Source organism: Planococcus citri, chromosome 1 (genome assembly GCF_950023065.1).
Source record: "Planococcus citri chromosome 1, ihPlaCitr1.1, whole genome shotgun sequence".
Lineage (NCBI taxonomy): Eukaryota > Metazoa > Arthropoda > Insecta > Hemiptera > Pseudococcidae > Planococcus > Planococcus citri.
In genome coordinates, this window is record NC_088677.1 from 29,808,736 (window position 1) to 29,831,190 (window position 22,455).

Consider the following 22,455-nt stretch of genomic DNA (forward strand, 5'->3'; position numbering starts at 1 on the left):
CATCTGCTGCGGAGGCTCCAGAACTGCTCAAAACTATTCAAAACCGTTTTTCTAATCGATTCAAGGAGGGAGGGAGGGGGTGAAAGTAACGTACATACCAAATTTTAGCTTTCTAGGCCGAGTCAATTTGGTAACTTTTTTGCCATTTTTGGCTCGAAAGCTCTTCGAAAATTGACCAAAAATCGAGAAATAAATGCACTTTAGCTCCTGAAATTTTGGCTGGTGGTGTACTTTTAAATGCTCTTTCAATTTGACGTTGTCCGATTCAGAAAATGTTCTTGTTAGTCAAAGTCTGGAATTAAAATCCTGAGGACATGGTATATTCTTGAATTTTGTCACATTGTACGTATGCAGATTCTCGCAACTTCCCTTCCCTTCCCTTCCTAAAATGTGTGGTAACTATAGCCAAAACTTGCAAATCAATCGATCCGCGATTGACAGTACCTCTTCCTTGGGTCATTGCGGACAAAACGTATTTTGTCTCCCACTTCGACGAACGAAGAAAATTAATGATGATAATGAAATTCATTTTCAATCGCTACCTTCAACATGATCTCATGGTTTTTGTTTCGTTTCATCTTCCTGGTCTCTTTTATTTTAACCACATTAATGATTGTGTTGTGTTTGGCCAGTCATAAAAAAAACACATCTATTGTTGGATGCATCTCTTATTGAACGAATCGTCGAATAAACTTTTCGTTTTGTCTGTGCCTCGATGGCTGGTACTGGTTGCTGGTTTGCCAATTGCTGTTGCTGTAGTGCCATTTGGGCTGCAAAAGCAACCAAGACCAAGTGTATGGTCGCGGCGTCGCTCGCGTTTGCCGCTGCGGTCGTCGTTTATTACCTGTCGTCGAGTCGTTTTACCTGTAACAACCATCGACGATTGATTCTGTTAGTGTGCGATGGAGGCGGCGGCGGCGGTATCGATGGAGGTGGTAAAGAGGGCAGAATACAAAGCGGAATGGTGATGGTCTGGTCGCAGTCGCAGTCGGTTGCAACGGACGAACGTCACCACCGGTTTTTTTACACGCCGCTGTACCGTAATGTAGTCGGTAGCGTGTCGCGATTACGACGGTTTTTTCTCGCTTCTAGATACCTATTTCGGTTGGTTTTATGGCCGGCTTTTGATATTATTTTGATCGATTATTTCGCGCTTATGTTAGAATATTTATTGAATTTGTGCGCGAATTTTGATCTACAATTTGGTGAATGTGTGTAACGTTTCGTGGTGTGTGTGGTGTGCATCGTGGAATACGTTAATTTAATCGGTTAAATTTCGGGCCTGGAGTGCGACAAGTGTCGTGTATTGTTCATTAAGTATCGCAGTGCTGGTAAATTTTGTATTTGTGATAATGCATAACGATGTGATAACCGTTCGGCGTTACATTACGCGCGTTTGCCATTCGATCGACGAGAGAATTTTCTGGAAATCTCAACGATATTGTGTCCCAAATTCGCATGTACGAAAATCAATGGTGTTTGGTGTGTGGTGGCGAATTGCGATCACGATAGTGGTTTTTTTGGTGGTGCAATATGCGCGTTTGTGTAATCAAAAAAATTGCATCCGTGTGTTCGATGTGTGTAATTCGGATAATTAGTCGACGTCGAATCGATGCCAGAGATGAGTCATGCAAGCAAGAGTGAAATATACCTGCCTCGGGCGATACCTATTTCGTCATAGGGATTTATGCTAATTCGATTGCAGTTTTTTACGTTTACATGGTTTTCGTTGGTTTTTCTGTGTGGAAAACTAGTTGTGCTGATTGCATGACGAGATTTCTGGGATTTCGATGTTGTTTTGAATTAGAGAGGAGAAAATTGGATACTTTTCCAAGAAGGAGTGAAGTTTGAAAAGTTTGACCTTTTTTTCAGTTTGAAAAATGAGCGCCAATCAGAACAAAACTTTGCCTATGATAATAAAGAAGTAACAATTCTACGAACTTGCCTGATCAGAAATTGAAGGGGTCCTATTTCTGAACTCTCGTGGAACTTTTTTTGGTTTCTAACATCAAATCTGGGGGAACTTGAAGACAGATGAAAAAAAGTTCTTTTCAAAGGGACTTATTTGAGGAATTGTTAATGAAAAAATGAGGTTACGAAAGGTATTTTTCAAACGACTAACCCTTCACCTGTTCACCTGTTCGATTTTTGAAAGGAATAATATAGGTATTTCGAAACCCTTCTGAGACCCCTGCATTTCAAGAACTCTCGTTCTTTTCGATGAAATTAGTACCACTTTCGAAAGAAATGAACTGTGAGCTTGAAAAGTGAAAGCTCGAAGAAGCCATAATTTTGTCGGTTCTGCTGAACTCTTGTTTTTTTTTGTGTATAACAGACAATCAATGAGAAATATTGCCGGAAAAACGACAAATAGATGATCTTCTGAAGTACACACCTGATTTCAAAAACTCGTTGCAACGAGGAAAACAGCAGCAATGTACTATGTAGGCTACTTGAAGCATGCTTAATTATGCGAGATAGTGATAAGATGTCAAGTGCCAATGGATTGTGGAAAGGAAGCATGGTGCGGAGCATGCTGTTCAGCTGCTGCTGCCACAGCACAGCTGACTATGAACCGCGACTCGGGTCAGCTGTGTTCTTTTTTCCGTATACTAATACCTCGGAGTATCTGGCTGCTTACCTATCGCACGATTGATTAATGGTATATAATTTTGGTGTCTGACGTGAAATCTGGGTTCGTGTCGTTGTAGAAATTAGGATTATGTGCTATGTCGTTGTGTATGGACGATGTCGATGTCGCGTGTGAAAGGTGCAAGGTCAAGTTATTGGACCGGATTACTCCTTTTATTTTTCGTGGTATTGTTTTGTTTCCAGTATACACCGGAGTCGTTGAGCTGTGAACAATTAATATTTAAATTGTAGCGAGTACGTTGTCATTTGCTTGGCTGCGAAGAGAAGAGAGAAAAAAAATATAGCTACTTGGAGTATAATAAATACGAATTTCAATGCGGTATAGATTGTGAAAAGAGGTTGCGAAGCGGAATCATGGAGTTGATTTTGTGTGTATCTATCCGTATAGCTCGCTCTCAACTCTAATGGGGATTATGGAAGATGCGGCACGAGGTAAAAAAAAAGAGAGATAGACAGAATCAAATCCGAAGAAATAAAGAAAGAAAGAAATGGTGTACGATTGAAGTAAAGGCGTTTTCTATTCGACTTGAATTTTTCATCGATACAGACTTATGTATAGAGAGATGGGGAAAATGTCGATTGTTTTATTCGTTTATTCGAATCCTGGCTTCGACTGTGTTTTTGTTTCCTTTTTTTTCTTCTTCGGTGTTCTGTGTGGATTGAATTTGAGAAGTCGAACGATAATTACGTATTTTACGGTGGTATATACGTTACGTAGGTAAACTATAAGATACCTGTTCTCTTACGGTTGAGAAATTTGAAGAAATCATCGAAGAATGGCGGATTTGGTGCGATACGAGTGACTCTCTGCTGCGGTGTTGAAGTTGAAGTGAGTCGAGACGAGGCGAGCAACGATTACAATATTACATTGCGTTATCTTATCTGCAGTGTTGTTTTAGTACCACAAGAGGAATTGGATTTTATTTTCTTGGAAACGTATTATGCGATTTTAATGAGGCGAATATCGACGTGATTTTAATTGTTTTTTATTGTGTGCGTTTTTTTGTGCAGTGCGATTTGCTCTGCTTGGCTCTTCTTGGTTTTTTTTTCGACGAATCAGAGGGTTCGTGTTACGAAGGTGCTTCTGACGGAATCGGTGTGATACGATGGTTTTGGGAGGCTAGGGTCATTTTGTGAAAGATGGTCGTTGTCTTGGAAAGTCCTTTGTGTGAGGAAGATGAACTGACGAAAATATGTATGTACATATGACTGACAAAATGTACTTAGCTTATCTTAGGAATGTCGCGGAAGATGGAGGAGAAGCAGAATTGAACAAAGAAAAGACATCGATAAATATATTACGAAAAAATATCGTATTATCGAAGGCGAACAAATTATTTTAGATAAAGGTCACCTTGCTTTTCGAGCGGAATTTTTATGCTCTTGTCTATTCGTTCGCAGTACTTCTAGTGCACTAGACTTGTGATTGTTTTGAAAATGAGAAATATCACGCTCGTGGAAATTGATTGTCTCGCTCGTGCAAAGCATATGTACCTACTACCTACCTACGTATGTTGTATGATTCGAAATCTATCGTTCCTTCAAAAATATTGATAAAGTATTAAAAAAGTTGGCTTTATTCGAGGCCCAAAAATGTACCCGATGACGTGAAATTTGCCTCTGGTGTTTGACATTTCTAGGCAGAGTGGAAGACTGGAGAGGTGATCGATGGCTTAGACATCAGGTTCGGGTGTCGCGAACGGACGCAAAGAGCAATGATACAATGCAATGGTAATGTTCGTCCTGTTAATGCGCGATTGAAGGTTGTTTTTTTTTGGGTTTTTTATCATGACCATTACAATTCATTTCAAATAATTGGCCGCGTAGTTATTAAAGAGAGAAATGCTGGGCTGAAGAGGGTGTGGGGCGATAAATTTAACGACTTTGAGCAGCGACAACGTGTCACCGGCGTGGCGATTGATGGTAGCTTGTTTTAATAGTACATAGTATTTTTTTTCATCATTTTATTTCGTTACGACAATTCGTCTCAGTGTTTTGTATCGAAGCCGGTGGCCGAACATTCGAATAATTACGTGGTGTGGTTTTTTTCTGCTCGGTCGACGTTTTTGTGTACCGTATACTTTGTTTGTTGTGTTTGAGTGAATTTTCGCCATAAAGTTTCCTGACCTATCGAGTGGTAGGTTGCTGAAGGAAGGTGGAATTTTGAACGTAGAAGGAGAAGGAGAGATGTTCAGCGAAGAAGTTGTGTTTTTGTACTAAATGCCCCCCCCCCCTAGGTATTTTGACCGTGTGGGGAGGGGTAGTCCCATTTTTAAATGCGATGTCTTCAAATTAATAGCTGTCAATATGGCGCTTCATTTGACTTTTTTTTTGGATTTTTAGTACCATTCCCTCCTCACTCCCCTACAAGGAATGTCGAGATCCTATTTCGAAAATTAATTTGCTAAAGAGAGTGAGAAGGCCATTTTTCGAATGTTGACTTTTGTATCTAGTACCTGTTCAAGTGTTCATCATTGAAAAGTTGAACTTTAACTGAAAGTTCATCCGTTTTCTGCTTTTCAAATTTCAATTACTGATTTCGAACCTACCATCTGTTGTCTTCATAATCCTGCAAACAGATTTACTCGAAGTTCAACCCGACATGTGATAGAAGCTTTCAAAGTTTGGTTGTCAGTATTTATATGTATCATCGCTTCCCCCCTCACCCCCGGCCACTCTTTTTTATTTCCTTTTTCAAAGAAAAGGATGGCTCTATTCTTCGCTGATCCGAAAATATATAGGCTGAATTGGCGTTTGTCAACGTGACATCGTTTGTCTTTCCATTCTGGGTGACACGAAAAGTTTGTTGACCCGCCGAAGGAAGTGTAATTTGATGGGAGGAGTTGTGACCGTTTGAGGTTTTCCATTACAATTCTCACGAACTCGTACAATCAAGAAAAAACCATTATTACTCGAAATGAATTTTGCAAATATTTCGTTCATTCAAAAACCCTATTTCAACAAAATCATGGCCTAATGGCTATAAATTCATCTCATAATAATCGTTTTAAGGACTAAACGTAGGCGGAAGCGTGAAAGCGAAATTGCAATTAACGGGTTGAAAATACCGGACAGAGACGAATAGTGTGTTTTTCCTATATGTATTTACCCTGAACCCTTCTTTTCGCTAATTAGGTCGTCGTGTGATTTTTACTACCTTATGGTATTATAGCAGCGTCAAGTGCGAGCTGATGGGATATTTTTTCGCTTCGTGAGGGAAGAAAAAGGTCGTATTGACTTGACTTGCTCGACGGCGCGGTGGTCGTTTCGTGGCAAAGTTGTTTTTCATTTTTACAAAGTGACATTTTTTCCTCGTTTTTTTTCCTCCAAAAAGCGTGACGTTTTTAAGTAACGGTTAAGTAAAGATGTAGCGTAATATGGGCGGTTTGGTTATTATTTGGCTAATGTAAACTTTGGTACTGTTCTTGTTTACCTTTTAGAGCTCTATATTTAACGCGTTTCTAAAATTAACGAAATTTCGTTAAATACTCGTACGTTCGAAGTTTTTTCTGTATAGTGCGATGTAACGAAGTAAAATTATATCTACGCAAGGCGAATCGATTTCAATTTTTCAACTTGTTATGCGATGGGGGTGTTAATGCTGCAGGTGTTTCTCGAAAGTTTATGTGTGTACTGTAGGAGGAATTTAGGTGCTAGGTAGCAGGTATTTTGTAGGTGTATTTGAATAATGCGAAAGGTCTATTTTTACCTTTTGGTTTATTCAGATCGACCTTCGTTAAAGATATAGTAAATTGTCCAAGAAAGCTATCGTACGCGACAAACGAAGCAATTTTCCCTTTTTTATACTTCACGTATTTGGCTATTTTTCTTTCGTTTTTTTTTGTGTGTGTGTGCATTACTTCGTGTACGAATTGCCTCAACGACCCTGAGTAACGGTTGAAAAATGTATATGCAAGTACGTGAAAATTTCAGAGAATTAGGGCAGTAGTAGCGAGTACGTATTATTAATAGACGATGAATATGCGCGTGTTATGTGTGTGTGTGCGTGAGTGTGAGTAGGTAACGCGAAATTTGATGTACTATAATTAAAGGGCGTACCTAATCTACGTGGTATTTTACCTTAGCGTACTCGACGAGCCAGTTGGTCGCCAAGTGAAAATATTTCGTTTGTGCTTGTCGCACGTTTCGGTCGGTTTTGTATAGTTTCAAAGGTAGTTACGTACCTGAGAGAATGAGTAATAAAAAGTTTCCCATAGAGTTGAGAAGTGTTGTCTGTTCTGAAGTTTGTAGGGGCATGTGCAGGGAGTTTGGTGAAAATTTTGTAAAGAGAACTTATTTTTCAATGTTGACTTTTTAGTATACCTGTTACTGTTCGAGAGAAGAATATAAGTTCTGTGTCAGGCTGTCGTGAAGTTCTGACGTCTGTCATAAAAGTCGTGATTTTTATTCGAAAGCGGTTATAAAGTTGTAATTTTTCAAGTCGAAAGTTATGATGATTTGACGTAGTGACTTATTTGAAAACGGTAGGATTGTCGGATATTTCATTCAAAGTGTATGGATTTCATGCTAAGGGTGAGGGGTCAGGTGAGAGAAGGAGTTATTGATTAAAAAGGGGTGCTTTTTTGAAAATTTCGAACTGGAAGATCGAGTTGGCCATCTTTGAGAGAATTTACTTTCCCCATACCTGGTAACTCGACTATGACTTCGCAGCACAATTTATGTGGCCTTTGAATTTTTTCGTTGCGTATTTTCAAGCAGTATGTTTTTGTTATCAATTTTTTGTACGAAATAATTCTTACGTCATGAATTGATTTAGTATTTTGAATTTCTAAAGCTTTCTGGCGTCTTTGAATTCCCAAAATGGGGATATTTTGTCATTTTTTGATGAAGATGATAAGAAACCATCATTTGAATAAGAAGAAAAAACGGATCTTGGCAGAAACAAATATTTCTTTTTAGTACAAGATTTTGTTTTCTCTAAAACGATATTACAACTGATACTGATACAGAAATTTGAAACGTTAATGGTATTGTTCGTGTTCGAATCGAACTCTCTCCATTTTTTCCTTTTTCATCTTCGCCGACTCGTAGCTTACCTACAGTTTGTTTTTAAAGGTATTGAAACGCGAGAGAAGCGAAAAAAGAAAAAGGAAAAAAAATTCCAAGGTATCGCGTGTTTTTGTATTTTTCGAAAATTTGTTTTTCTTTTAACGTTGAAAAGAAAACGGTTCGGTAAATGACTCGGAAGAGCGAATAAATTGAGCCGACTTGGGGCTGATTTTAGCTGTTTTTTCCAGCACCTACAGTCTATTGTACTGATGAAAAGAGAACACTCAACGTCGACGGTATGAATAGAATTTCGAATTCGAATTATAAAGGAAATTTTTTTTTCGAGGAAATTTTTTCATCAATGTTGTTCGATTGTTGTAGTCTTTCGACCAATGTGAATGGTGCTGGTGAAAGAGATTTTTGAATGAAAATGAAACGGAACAATGGCTGCGTGTTCTTTGGTATTGTACGTAAGCTTTCCCATAAGAAAGTACTTGGAGGAAGAGTGGTGTAGTAATTGTTCGAATGTCGAGTTTTGTGTTTGTTTTCTTCGAAAGTACGTTTCAGGTATCTGAAAGTTATGGTAAACTAATCCAAAATTTTGAACTGGTGAAATTGCTTTGTTGAAAATTGGAATTCGTTCGGAGGTTTGAAAAAAATTATTATCGTGACGTAAACTCTGATAAATGATAATACGAATCTCTTAGGATTATGTTGGTTGAAAAAAAAAAAAACTTGAAAAAGTGTGCTGTTTTCCTCATTGACACTGAAAGTTGTGAATGAATAAATCTTCTGTACTTTTTCTTCACTCTGAGGAAATTATACCCATTTGGTGCCAGCATCATCGAGTAGTACAAGTTCGTGCCGATGAATTTCGTGTACTTGAAATAGGGTAAAGGAAAAGAGAGGGTGTATCGTCGTGCGAAATATATAAAATGCGAAAAAATTAACCTCGATATAGGTGTTTTTTTCCTGACGTCATACTAGTCGAAGAAATATATGTAAAATCGTGCGTTTACGCGAATGTTTATTATGTCTACGCTTAAGTACAATTTTTTTTTTGTAGATATTTCATTATTTTTTTCATCTTGGAAAAGGGAATGCTAAAAGGAAGAGGAAATTATCGCATCGTTGTTGAGCTGAAATCGTGTCGCGACGTCATCTCCGGTAGCTATAAAACTAAAAAAGAGGAAAGTACATGTATATGCGCGTTTAATTTACTAAAAGAAACAACATTTTAATTCCAGTTGATTTGAAAGGAAGATTTAAAAAAAAAAAAAAATACAAACCGTTTTTCTCTTATACTTTATCGCATCGAAGTTTGTAAACAGTCGTGTAATTAATTATTAACGATGTGATAACTTATTTGCGAGCGAGTGTGGAGTGTTTTTGTTGTTATTGTTCATTTTTTTCCTTTTTTCATGAATATATTATTAATCGTAGTTGGGTGTATTAGGTTTGTAGTTTTGATGATGTTCATTCGCAGTTTTACTAGCGTGCGTATACTTTTTTTGTCGGTTGTATTTCATTTTTGAACGCGAACTTGGCGACGATTCGGTGTATCGAAAAACCTTTCTAATTAATTTACTCGTAACCTTGAGGATGTGAAAATGTTGAAAATCGCCAACGCATCGTTCAAGTTTTAGTTACTCGTATCGATGAGATTACGTGATTGTTGCGGAATAGGGGAAAATTTTGTCGTGCTGAGATGAAGTTTTTTTCAACGCTGTGATCTGTGTTTAGGAAGCTTGATTGTCGAAAGATGATCAACGAATGCCTCGAAAATTCTCGTAAGCTTTAGAATTTTGTCAATTGATGAAAAATCATTGAAATGAAAATCTAAGGTTATGAAATTCTATCGTGAAAGTGTTGGAAGAATTCTGCATTTTGATTGGGCCAGCAAATATTCAAAAATTGATGAAATTTTACTAAAATTTGTCAAAAATTACTTGTAAAAGTGTTGAAAACATCTATAAATTAAAAACAGTAAAAAAAATAGAAATCAGCAGATTACCAGAAATAGGTAAAATTTGAGTGAAATTAGTCAAAAATTGCATGAAAAATTGTTGTAAAGGAAGGACAAAAAAATGAGGGGAAAAATTTTAAATTACTTTTAATCACCAGAAATTGAATGTTGAAATTTCAGCAAAATTTTGATAAAATTGCATAAAACACGAAAAACGAAAAAAAAATTTAAAATGAAAATTTTCTGTGAAAGGTAAAATATCGAAAATTTTATGTGTTTTGCTCTGATTCTTGAATGCATTTTTTACTAACAATGATTTTTCATATTTAATCAGTTTTTTAAATTGACAAAGAGGAAGGAAATTTTTTTAAATTTTATTTCATCCCCTTGAAGGAGAATACCTATTTTCAAAAATCAGGTCAAGTTTTTTGTGGTAATAATCTAATGTCGGCGATGTTTCATTTTTGCTTGATAAATCGGTCGAGTCTCCGTTATACCCAGATAAGATGGGTTATTCGCGTTACATTGTCGATAAAATGCAAAGAACAAAAAATTGGCTCGACCAAGTTGAAAAAAATAACCATATAGAAGATTTACCATCCATATATGTATGTAGTGCTAAAAGTATGCACTACATTGTTCATGTGCATACTTCATAGTACACTTACTTCGCTGTACACACATACCTACATTTTATGCTCATATGTATAGCAAAGATCATCGATGGTGTGAGAGGAAAGAAGTGTGAATTTGATGGCAACGTATCGTAAAGTAGGCGAAGGGATGTGTGGCGGGGTGTGATATTTATGGATATTGATTCGGCGTGGTGTTAATTTTATTCTTCATGCATTTCAATCGAAGGTATTTTTTGGCTTTTCTTTGGCTAATCGATTGTATGGTGGATTCGGTTCGATGTTGCGTACCCCTCCGTCCTGCCCTGTTTGCTACTTGATTAAATGTATATCTACGAAAATAAGTGAAGAAGGAAAACAAAAAGAGAGCGAGAAAAAAATGGCTCGCACGCAAGGTTATATTGTATTCGGCGGTGCTATAGTACACTACACACAGACGAAATTGTGTGCCAGATGTTGCGGTTAGTTAATTCATTGTGAACGGTTGTTGTAGAGTTGTTGTTGCTGCTGTTGAAGAATAAGAGGAGGAGCAGGAGGAGAGGCGAAGAGGTGGGAAAAAAATTTTGCTTAGAGTAATTCATCGTCGACTTGCGAATTCTAGATCTGGAGGCAGCTACTGCGGCGATATTCAACACGAGTATGAGTATTGTGATGAAGGAAGAAAGAGAAAATGATTTTCGTACGTCTCTCGATGGTCGAATGGTAAACGTTCGTTGGGTAAAATGGCCTGCGGCATTGGTAGTCATTTTTTTCATGTGCGAATGTACTTACATGAATTTAATGAACGTTGATTTTCCTTCTTCTTGTCCTTCTTGTTTCTTCGCTGCTGAAGAAAAAGTAGAAGCAGAAGTTGAAGGAAATACAGCGACGTTTTCAAGAGTTGATTTTTATTTTGGCTTTCGTAAATGTATAGGATGATGGAGTATTCGAGTCGTTAACGTTATTAACGGCGTGGTAAATTGAAATGCGGACTGTGAAGAGATTACCTATCGCTAGTACCACGGTATTTGGATAGAATTGCCGCAAAAATCCTATAACTGTCAAAGTATTATAAGTACGAGTGCCTGTGTACACTATACGTGTAGTAATCTGCGCCACTCGACCGGGCTAATTAACGTGGTCGTCGTCGTATTCGCTATCGAATAAGTGCAGACCGCGAAGAAGAGGATCGCGATCGCGACCGAATCGATACCTCGAGAGGTATACTTTCTCTCGGTGAAAAAGCAACGTTTGGCGGCAAGTGGAAGCCATTTTGATGGCCTGCGATATCATGGCTTTGTCAGGCTCGACCGTTAGTTACATCAGTTGGATGCATTCGACGACGCAGGCTCCGACATCGTTGCCGCCGTATCATCATAATGTTCAGCCTATTCCGGCGCTGCATTCGGCATCGCAAAAAAGTACCGGTTACCATCATCTAGCCAGAACTGTGAGTAACTTGTTCCTGCTGTAGTTCGCGATCATCTTAATCATTATGTGTACTTGTACATCGCAGACTTCCCGTCCCGTACCCTCTGGTCCCATCATTGCGGTATTTTGCTTGCCATATGGTTATGTGTGTCTTGTTGTTCTTAATTTGCCTACTTTTGTGGTGACAATGATGACGACGACGGTGAGATGACTCGTTGTTGTCATTGTCAATGACTCGGATTGACACAGACACAGCTAGAGTCTTTGGTTAGATAATTGATTGATAATGTTGTAGGTTAAATGGGATTCTGAAAGGTGTTCTAGAAGATGTACTAATTGAGGTAGATTCTTGTAGCCCATTGCAGCAGGAAGTGTCAGACATTACAACGTGGTTACTTTTTGTTTGCCTATTTACCATCAAAAGTCCTCATTGGTTAATTTTTCATTTGGAAACTGACCAAAATTTTGTGTGAAATGAATCCAACTGATACATAATTTGGTCAGTGCTATCGTGTTGAAAAAAATTTACAAAAGGCACATCTGTGAAATTTTGCATCGTACGTTATGAATTTTAACCTTGAGTCGATTGGGAAGGGGGTGTAAGCTGTTACAAAAATCAAAAATCTCGAGAAATAGATCAAAAATAGACTTTTTCAACCTATGAGAGGGGTCAGATAAGGTTAAACCCATGATAAAATGCATATTATCTGTGACACTATATCATGGTTGTGCAAAATTTGGACTAATTCAGTATGTCAATTTGGAGTGGCTGAAGGGTCAAAAACAGGAAAAATGATGGGTTTTTGACCTTAGATGGAGTGGGGATGACCTAGGATGCTAAAATTTGGATATGTTAGTCTTGATGAAGGCATTATTTCATGATGGCTTCATTTTTGACCATTTTCATCAATTTTGGTACCTGATTAGTCTTTTTTTTAAAAATTATTTCTCTGTAATTTTCAATTTTGACTCGCCTCACTTCAATGGTTAAATCTCTAGATCTCGAATGAACTCCATTCCTCAAGTGATCTCGTCCAGGGATCGTACTCGGTTACTTTTTTAACCTTTTGTTTATTATCAAAGTTACTTCTGTTTTTTTTAACGAATTTTTTAAAATTTTAATTTCTTAAATCCCTCATTTTGTCAAAATTGCCAAACAGTTTCGTTGGCTAAAAATTGCTAAAAGTTGTCACTTTTTTTACAAAAAGTTGTCGAAAAGCCTCAATTTTCTCCTTGAAAAAGTCTCACTTTTTCACGAACAAAAATGATGAATTGTAAAAAAACATAATTTTTTTAGTAACAATTACCATACAGTTCTGCTTGTTGCTACACAATTGTCGATTTTTTTCTTTTTGCAAAAATTGACAAAACGACCTCTTTCTACCAAAATTTTCAAAAAAAAAAAAATGTCAAAAAATTGTCCAAAAGTCTAGCTTTTTTTTTGCCAAAAATGAACCTAAAAGTCCTTCTTATTGTTGAAATCGTACTTGTCAGATTCTCGATTTTTCAAAATTGCGACAAAAAATTTTCCATTTGGCAAAATGGCTTTAAAGCGTCCTTTTTTTGAAAAAAAATTCCCAAAAATTTTGATTTTTACCAGAAACAGTAAACAAGTATCACTTTTTACTACTATGTAGCAATATAGCATGTAATTAGTGATTACCCAACAAACAGTTGTTCAGCTTTTTGCTAAAATTGTGCAAGTTTTGTTGTTTGACCAAAATTCTTGCTTTTTTAGCTAAATACTAAAAAGTTAATTTTTTAAAAAAATGACCTAGGCATTCAATGGCCTTATTTTTTGCCAGGAATTGTCCAAAAGAAATCACTCTTTTGTCTTTGATTACTTTCCGAGAGGTACCTACTTCTTTTTGCTGAAATTGTCAAAAATTCTGTTCCAAAAATGACAGAAATCTTTGCTTTTTTAGCAAAATAGCCGTTTTTTTTTACAAAAAATGCCTATGGGTACTTGAGTCTTGCTCAGTTTGCCAGAAATTGCCAAAAATCCCTTCCTTTTGCTACAATTATCAATACCCTAGAATTCTGTCCGGATCAAATGTCATTTCGACAGCCTTGATTATAACACTAGGCCGAAAATTGCCTGCTTATTGAAATAATTTGATTAGTTTTCCTATTGAAGCAAAGAATTGAAACTCGTGAGCTATATACTCGGAATAACGTGCAATATCGTACTATAATTGTATGTACATAGGTACAGGTACATGATAGTGTGTAGACTGGTTAGGATTAGGACTTTTTTTTCTCCTTCACGAACGTCATTATATTCGTATGCAAATGATACACACGAGCAAAGTAACTTGTTACGCTGGCTAAAATGATAATCGCGAATAATGTTCGAGAAAGCTGCACTGTGCGATATTCCGATTCGTCTTTCTAGAGAGTAATTATCGTATTATTAAATCTGTGAAAACGACAACGACACATGGTCGTCGTCGTGGTCGCCCATTGCTATTTTTATGTATGTGTAGACAGGTACAATGTCTCCTCTGCATAGGTACGAGTAGGTATAGGTAATCGAATCCCGAAAACCTTCTCCTTCTCGAGTAGCTTTGCGACGAGAAAATATAATGACTCGATAATATGCTCAATAATATGCATATGAACAGGAAACATAAAAGAAGAAGAACCTTTAAAGGTTGCAAGAAAGTTGCTTACGGAGAGAGAATGTCTGCTATTATGTAGCAAAGAAGAAAAAATGCTATGGAATGTTGTGCATGTCGGTGTAGGTGTATAGCTTTGGATTTTTTCTCTGTTTTCTGTCTCTCTTCGCTGCTGTATTTCGCACAGCTAGCCATAAACAGATGAACGCGACATTATACCTAGACAATTAATAGATGAGGTATTCAGTGTAACGTGTGGAATATTACGTATTTGCTGTGTGTGTATAATACCTTGAAGCGCCTTGATTAGCGTTTTATTTTCTTCGAATATGTCTAACGTAAGCATAAGGAAAGGGCACAATGGCGATGGTGACGCGTGTGCGAAATAAAAGATCGATTGATCACGAAGAACAAACGTATGCGTGGTATATTCAATTGCTGCGAATGCAGTTTCCTAGTTAGGTTTATGGATGAATGTTGTCCGATCGGTCATTTGGTTGTAAAGAGCTTTGTTCCATGGGAGAAGCAGAGGAGCAGAAAAATTACGTACCAGAGAACCACGTACTCAATTTTGAAGGGTTTACTTTGAAAGACGAAAAATAGGCGTTATTGATAGGCTATACTATAAGGGCATATGAAAGAAATCTTTTGAATTGGATTCTTTTTTACGAGTATTCACGTGGCATAGAAACTGTTCGAATCGTGTACTTGGTTCAGTTCTGATATTTCGTAAAAATGGGGTTAATATGTACGAAGTTACCTGTTAAGAAGACTGAAATTTGATATTGGTGTTAGGTGCTGTGTATCCGTCCATTGCTTTGAAAATAGGTACATACATGTAAGAACAGAATGAATGATGAGTCGAAACGTAGTTGGGGTAAATCAGGTTGGAATTTAGTCAGCCATTTTTTGGGGGAAAGGGCGACGTGTTGAAATCGGTTTTACATTCATTTCGATAGTTTTGGTGGCAGATTTTGCGAGGACCGGAGGACGAGAGGTGGTGAAGTGGGAAATTTTGAGTTGAAATTTTCAAAACCAGCAGAAGTTTTAAATTATTCGAAATTTATGTCTAATGAAAATGTATGTAATGGACGATTTTTCATTTCGAAGATGCTTTTGCCCAATTTCGAAACAATGTTCTTGTAGAAATATGAATTTATCTGTCATTTTCATGCCTGATTATTTTTTTTAAATCGTTCGTGTATTTTTTCGTAATCACTGCTTTGATATTTAGAATTTTGAACGAATATAGTAAAAACTAATACCATCCCTAACTCTTCTTCTTCCAAGACTCGTTCCAAACACCTTGCTCAACACTAACCATCGATTTCGTTGTGTTCAAAATAATGCACATTATGTTGAAAAAAAATCTTCCACCTTCTGTCATTAATTACGCTTTATTTATACGACTCTGGCAAATGATTAATGACATTTGCGCATTAATTCCACGCGTTTTGTGAAAATATTCCGCAAAATGAAAATAATCGCGTTTCGGTTTCGTAATTACGCGGTCCAGTCCAGCCAATGGCCATAGCATCGTGTTCTCAATTAAACATCGTACCTCTCTCGTTCACCGCCTTCGTTTCGTGACAAAGAATGGCTAGCCACCATGAAATCTCATCTCGATTTCTCGCATTGTGAAGAAAAAGAGTTAAATGGCTATGTTGCAACAACGATGACGACAATTGTGGTCAATTTTTGGCTAAAAGATGTACGTAATGTGTAGATACGATACGGGTGTATCTGTTGTGTCGAAGCTGACCTATAACCTTACAGCAATGTGATTCTGTTGTGACAAAACATGAGTTAATCTTGATATTTGCATAATGTGTTGAAGATGTGATAAAAAATTACTAAATAATCAGCGGTAAAGCTTATTTTTCTCTCAAAAATTAATCTTTTCCTAATTTTTGAAATGATGATCAAGTTCGCAATTTGTGGGAAAGCAACTCCCTCATCATTTATACGCTGTGCAGACCAGTTTCAATGTATCGGAGACACCGATATCGGGATTTACACGTATTATACCATAGCGTAGTATGTCATCGATCGAAAGCGTACCGCGTACACCATATCGACCTCGTATACGAAAGACTTTCAAACTTCCAATATACTCGTACGTGTATTATATATCTATAAAAACCCGTTAATAATATATCATAAATCGTGAACATAATAACGTATAAATAAGATGAGAAGACGATATCATCGTCGACGATGGAAGACAACAACGACGTCGTATTCTTTCTTCCGAATGTTTGTAATAATTTCGCCGCCGCAAAAATTTCACCCGCATCGACCGGCTCGTATCAATGGAAACATATTAGGGATATCATTTCGCTAACTTGCCATAGGATGAATTCTACCTAGCTGGATACAGCCCACGTAAAGCGATTTTTTTTTCTTTCATTTTTACGAAAACAAGAATTAAATTTCTCGGGTAATCTACCTGAAAAAATTCCATTTCATAATGCCAAAGCAGCACGATCATGGCGTCGTCGTCGTTGTGCTCGTGTCGCCAGCATTGACGTCGATGACGTATGTCGATAGACCTTTACGACGTTCGTCGCCACCCAACTGCCAACTATTTCGCTCCCATTTACGCGAATGTATCCTTACCTTATTATGTGTGGATACGGACGTTCATTCGATATACATATAATAATACCGTACCATAATGTACAGGTCGTTTTTCGTCAAATCGTTTCAATTAAAAAAACTCGCAATTTAAATCGTATCGTCCCGCGTATATGGTAACTCGTTAAGTGCTACATAATCGCTTGTAATAACCTTCTTCTCGTACATTATAATGCATTTAAGCATCGACCATCGCAGCAGCAGTAGCAGCAACGTTGACGATGACGTAAACGCCATTGTTTCTCCGATATTGACAATAAACCTTTGTGACGTCATACGAACAAAAAACATTCTTCGCGATTTGGCGAAAAAATTCGACCAAATTCTCATTAAAAAAGTTGGTTTCGCAAAAAAGCCTCGATTCTGCGGCCCTTGTATGTATTATCTCTTTACGCAGCTTGCATTGTTCGTGTGGCATACCAAAGATGAAATAAATCATCAAAGTTATTCGCAGGTAGAGCTACAATATCGATACCTATATATTACCTATACATGCACAAAATAGTATGTACCTAGACCTACTACCTACTAGATGTACATATAAATTGTATACAAAGTGTAGGTACACGTCATCGTTGCATGTATTTACACCATGTTGAACAAATCACTCGCACCGCAGAGGGTTTTCTATTAATAAATTTCTCAATCACAAGCCAACGTAAATGTTTTGAAAACTTCGTGACGCGACATTTTTCGCTTAACCAAAATTAATCGTCGATTGCGATAAAAAAAAACCCCAAATTTTACCGAGATATTTTCAATTTCAATAGGCACCTGTCTCATGGTACGTTGAAATGTTTCTTTGTTGAAGTGTTTTTTTTTTTTTAGGTACACCGTTTCTAGAGAAAATTCTGGCAAGCGTGACCTTCGACTGGGTGAATTCGAGAGCAATTAAAAATATCTACGTGTGGTAAATGATGTTAATAACCCCACATACTTACATGATAATTTTTCATTGTGTATGGCGGAAGTATTGGGATTCGTATTCTGTAACCGTATTGTCATCCGAAAATTGCGAAAAATTGATCCGAATTTTATTGAATTTCGATATTCGTCCCATCTAGGTGGAGTAGCCTCTATAGCCTTCCATATTTTACGTGGGTTCAATAAATTTAGGGATTGTACTTCGGTATTGACATTATTGAATGACTTTTGAATTTTTTTTCTTCACAATTTTAATTGCTCGAGTTTTTTTTTTCAATTTTGGCATTGAATTGATCTGCCTGTTTAACGTGGGTCGTGGGGCCTTTTTTCTAAAATTGTCGAAGTGTCGTTTTCTGCTAAAAACAGCAACAAAATTTTCAAAAAGTCTTGGGACCTTTTTTCTGAAATTGTCAAAAGCTCTGCCTTTTGCTAAAGTTGTCAAAAAATCGCAAAAAAGTATAATTTTTTTGCTGATGTTGTTCAGCCTGAAGTAAAAAGTCTCGCTTAATTTTACTCGATGTTGCCAAAAATATTCTCTTTCTTACCGAAAATTATCGTAAGTCTAATTTCATTGCTAAAATGTGTCGCTTTTTGCACAAAATTTTTGAAAAATTTCGCTTTTTGCAAAAATGTCTAGTCTTGCTTTTTTGCTAGAAATTGTTGAAAAGACCTGCCTTCTGCTCAAATTATCAAAGTCTGGGTTTTTTGTCGTTGAAAAATCTCGCTATTTTGCCAGAAATTTCCCAAAATTTTCGATTTTTAATTCCAAAATCACATGAAAGTCTCGATTTGTTACCGAAAAGAAGACATCATTTTTTTTTTGGCAATAATTGCAAAAAAATGGCCAAAAAATTATCTTTTTTCACAAAATTGCTACAAAGTTTTGGTTTATTGTCCCAAATTGTCGAAAATTATTACTTCCTTATCAAAAATTGCAGATAAGTAGGTATCATTTTTTTTTTTGAAAATTGTTGAAAAGTCTTGCTTGTTGCTAAGAATTGTTAAAAAGTTCTGCTTTCTTTTCTAAATTGTCATGGTCTCATTTTCTGACAAAAATGGCATAAATTTTCGCCTTTTGCCAGAATTTCTGAAAAGTTTCATTTTTCCAAATATTCCTAGAAATATTCACTTATTTTTTGCAAAAAATAAAAAACTTCAAAAAAGTCTGCTTTTTACCAAATGTGACAAAGCCTGGATCAAATTTTATTATCAGATTTTAATTGAAAGGTTTAATTGCCATCTTCTCTCATCAAGTATTTGACTTTGATTCAATTGTATGATGGTTTTTGAATTTTTGTTTTTTTTTTAAATTAGTTTTTCGGTTTGTGAAGTTACTATTCTGTTTTTGGAAAAAATTGAATACGAGCCTGAGAAATTGAATTTGAGAACCAACGGTTCTGTGTTCTTGAGAAGAGAAGGACAGGATTGTGAACAATTTTTTTTGGAGGGGGGGAGATAGCTCCATTTGAGTCCAGCCCCTTCTTCCTACCATCGAATGCATCTGAGTTTTCAATCAATAAATGATCGAGACTCATTTTTTGAAACTTCGTATTTTTTACCAAATATCTCACTCGAGTATATTATGAAGAAAACCATCTATAAAATCCGTGCTGTTGTTCTGTTTTCCCTTGTTCGGTGCAAATCGCGACCTTATTCAATTCGTTCCATCGTGTTCGTTCCGATCAATGATAAAAATTATTCCACGTTACTAATCGTTGGAAAAATTCACAGTAGTAGCCAATGCATTCGCGTGTGCGAAAAATTACACAAAGTATTTACTTACTCAACAACGAGGTAAGAATTATTGTGGTCAACGTGACGACAGCCATCTGATTTGAATTTAGGGAGGAGGCAAAAAATGGATTTTCCAAGTATCGAATTTTTTCCTCCCAACCGAAATTAATTAATTTCTCGCCCCACTTCCCCTCATTCGTCGTGTAATAACTTTTCGTTAAATGGCCACTCGACAGTTGAAGTGAATTTTTTTTCTTCATGTGAGGGATGACGAAGAAAGCTGAATAGAGGTTAAACTGCCCCTTCGTGCTGCCATCGTCGTGCCGCGCCGGGTCGAATTGCACGAATACGAATTAGCGAACGCGATGAAAAAGAGGTGTAAAAAAAATAATATAGCGATTAATCGCCCTGTTGTTTCGGTTTCCACTTTGCAGTTCGCGGTAGTAGTAATGTTGCGTACGTGAAAATGAAATTAGCGATGGCGCTGGCGGCCGTTAAATTGGACCGTATTATGCGCTATCGTTTGTGTACCTGTATTGAAATTTACTCAGATGTATCTACCTATTTTGTACTAATTTGTGTTATATTATTTTGGTTATTACGCGAGATTTACTAAGTTTGGTTTTTCTTTTTCGTTCTGATTACAGGGAGATGAAAATTCTCGCTTCAGATTCCAACCAAGTAGGAATCGAAGCTCGGACGAACCACATATTGGTAAATATAAACTGCTCAAAACAATTGGCAAAGGAAACTTCGCAAAAGTGAAATTAGCCAAGCATGTTCCAACCGGAAAAGAAGTAAGTGATATCCGTTTTTAAACCAGTTCATCGCCGCGCACGCCGCATGATTAGCGAATTAGAAATTAAATTATAATATGTAGTATAGGTATATTCGGTCGTATTATAATTATCATTTTTAATAAGCGGTATTTCGTGTTTGGCACCGAGGAAATTGTATCAGCGCACGAAGTAGGTAGAGAGGGACATTATAACGTATGTATTGATATGAACACGACAACGATAGTAGAGACGTGTGTTTTATAATTATTTCGAAGATGGTCTGGTTTGATTTCGATGCTGCACCATAATAAACACACACTGTGAGAATGCACGTACAATATTGTACAATTTATGTACTCGTATTTTGTATGTATACGTATATGAGAGAAAAACGATCACGCGTGTAAGAAGAAGGGTGTTCGCGAATTAGTAATTAACCGAAGCGATACGAAGGGTCAATATTATTTTCAAGCTTGATTAATTGTTGCTGCGTTCGATAATGAGAAAAATGTTAATTGGCGTTGATTTCGAATCGTCAAGTTCAAAAGGCTTTTGTACATAGACTCGACGTTGTTGACGTAAATCGTAAAACAGATGAGATAGCATGGTCGATTCTGGTTTTTCATTCGGTGCCTCTCTGTTTCCAATTCTAATTTGCAACCACTTTTGTCGCAATGCTACTTCGGTAAACGAGTATAGGTTGTTGTTTCGCAATTTCAGGATTGATGTTGAGGATAATTGATGAGTTTTCAATTAACGATATTATCGAGTATAGAAAAATTATACGAAAGTAATCGTTCGGTGATGACGATTTGTCCTCTGAGGTTATTTTTGTTGTGTATTGGGGAGAGGGGTAGTAGGGCGGTGGGTGAACGCAAAGAGTGAAATTGATAGGCTAACTATGAAAATCGGTGGCTTGAGATTAAAGTACCTATCAAATTTCGGATAAAAAATTCGAGAATTTCGACGTTTAAAAAAATAACCAGGTTTGAAGCATTTTTTGTTATTTTTATTGGGAGGCAGGTCTAATAGGAAAAATTTTATTCAAGTTGGGGGGAGGGGAGAAGCGTCAAAATATTCAATGATGTTTTTTGTCATTTTAATTGGGAGTCGGGTCTAAAGGAAAATTTTTTTTCAAGTGGGGGGAGAGAAGGGTCAAAATATTCAATGATATATTTTTTGTTATTTTAATTGGGAGTCAGGTCTGAGGGAATTTTTTTTTCAACGTTTCAATTTTCAAAAACCGCAAAAACCACAAAAAATTTACAAAAAAAAACGGAATTGAAAAAAAAAATAAGAGCCCAAGTTTGTTTGAAAAAAAAGAAAAAAACAGGAATTTTTTGCTACTTTGGCTGGATGAAAAGCTTTTTACAGTATTGGTCGAAAATCAGATTTTCTTAGAGCATCCTCGAATAAAAAAGGGTCTTCCTTTTTAGCAATTTTGAAAAAAGAACACTGCACTTTCACTAGGTATGAATTTTTTTCGAATGTTTCAATCGTGCGGTGTGGGGGGAGAAAGGAAGGGAGAGGGGGAGGGTTGGAAAATGAATTCGAGTAAAAGTTTTCAATTTTCAAAGACGACCAAAAAAAAATTTTGAGGTGTACCACTTCTTGCACTCTTTTTGGCTTGAAACATGTGTTCTCAAAATTTTGCTCACAGTTTTTGCAGCATCGAAGAGGAAGATACGGTTTTCAAAAATTGGAAATCATTTGCAGGAAAAATTCCAGAACTCTGCTTTATTTTTCAAAATTATATTTTCTGTGAAATCATGTTTGCTCGATATGATCTTGGTTTTTTATGTACTCCCCTCCCCCTCCCTCCTCATATCATGGCAGGTTATTGAGAATATCAGTTGTTCAATTCAAAATTTTCAATTTATTTCAAAAATTATCCAAAAATTTTCAAAATGCTGAGAATTGCTTGAAAATTGGAAAAAGAAGTTTGTCAGACAAAACTTTTTTGATCTCCTTTTTTTCTGTACTAAGTTTGAAAAAATTCGGTCGCAATATCCTAACAGTTTTCTTGGTCGAGAAATTGAATTATTGGAATGAGAGAAGGAGCCTTGGAAGGAGCGCAGCCATGTTTTAATATT

The 22,455-nt window shown here is 36.7% G+C and overlaps 1 protein-coding gene across 11 annotated transcripts in view; it reads left to right on the forward strand.

The window, feature by feature from the left end:
- The window catches only part of LOC135831251 (serine/threonine-protein kinase MARK2), a 139,996-nt gene that overhangs the window by 87,177 nt on the left and 30,364 nt on the right, over window positions 1-22,455 (forward strand). For all 11 annotated transcript variants that reach the window (XR_010556171.1, XR_010556170.1, XM_065343605.1 and 8 more), the window contains exon 3: window positions 20,231-20,380. Coding sequence is in view for 9 of the 11 variants with exons in the window: in XM_065343605.1 (XP_065199677.1) it covers window positions 20,231-20,380 (150 nt within the window). In the remaining 2 variants the exon portion in view is untranslated. The remainder of the gene's footprint in view (window positions 1-20,230; window positions 20,381-22,455) is intronic.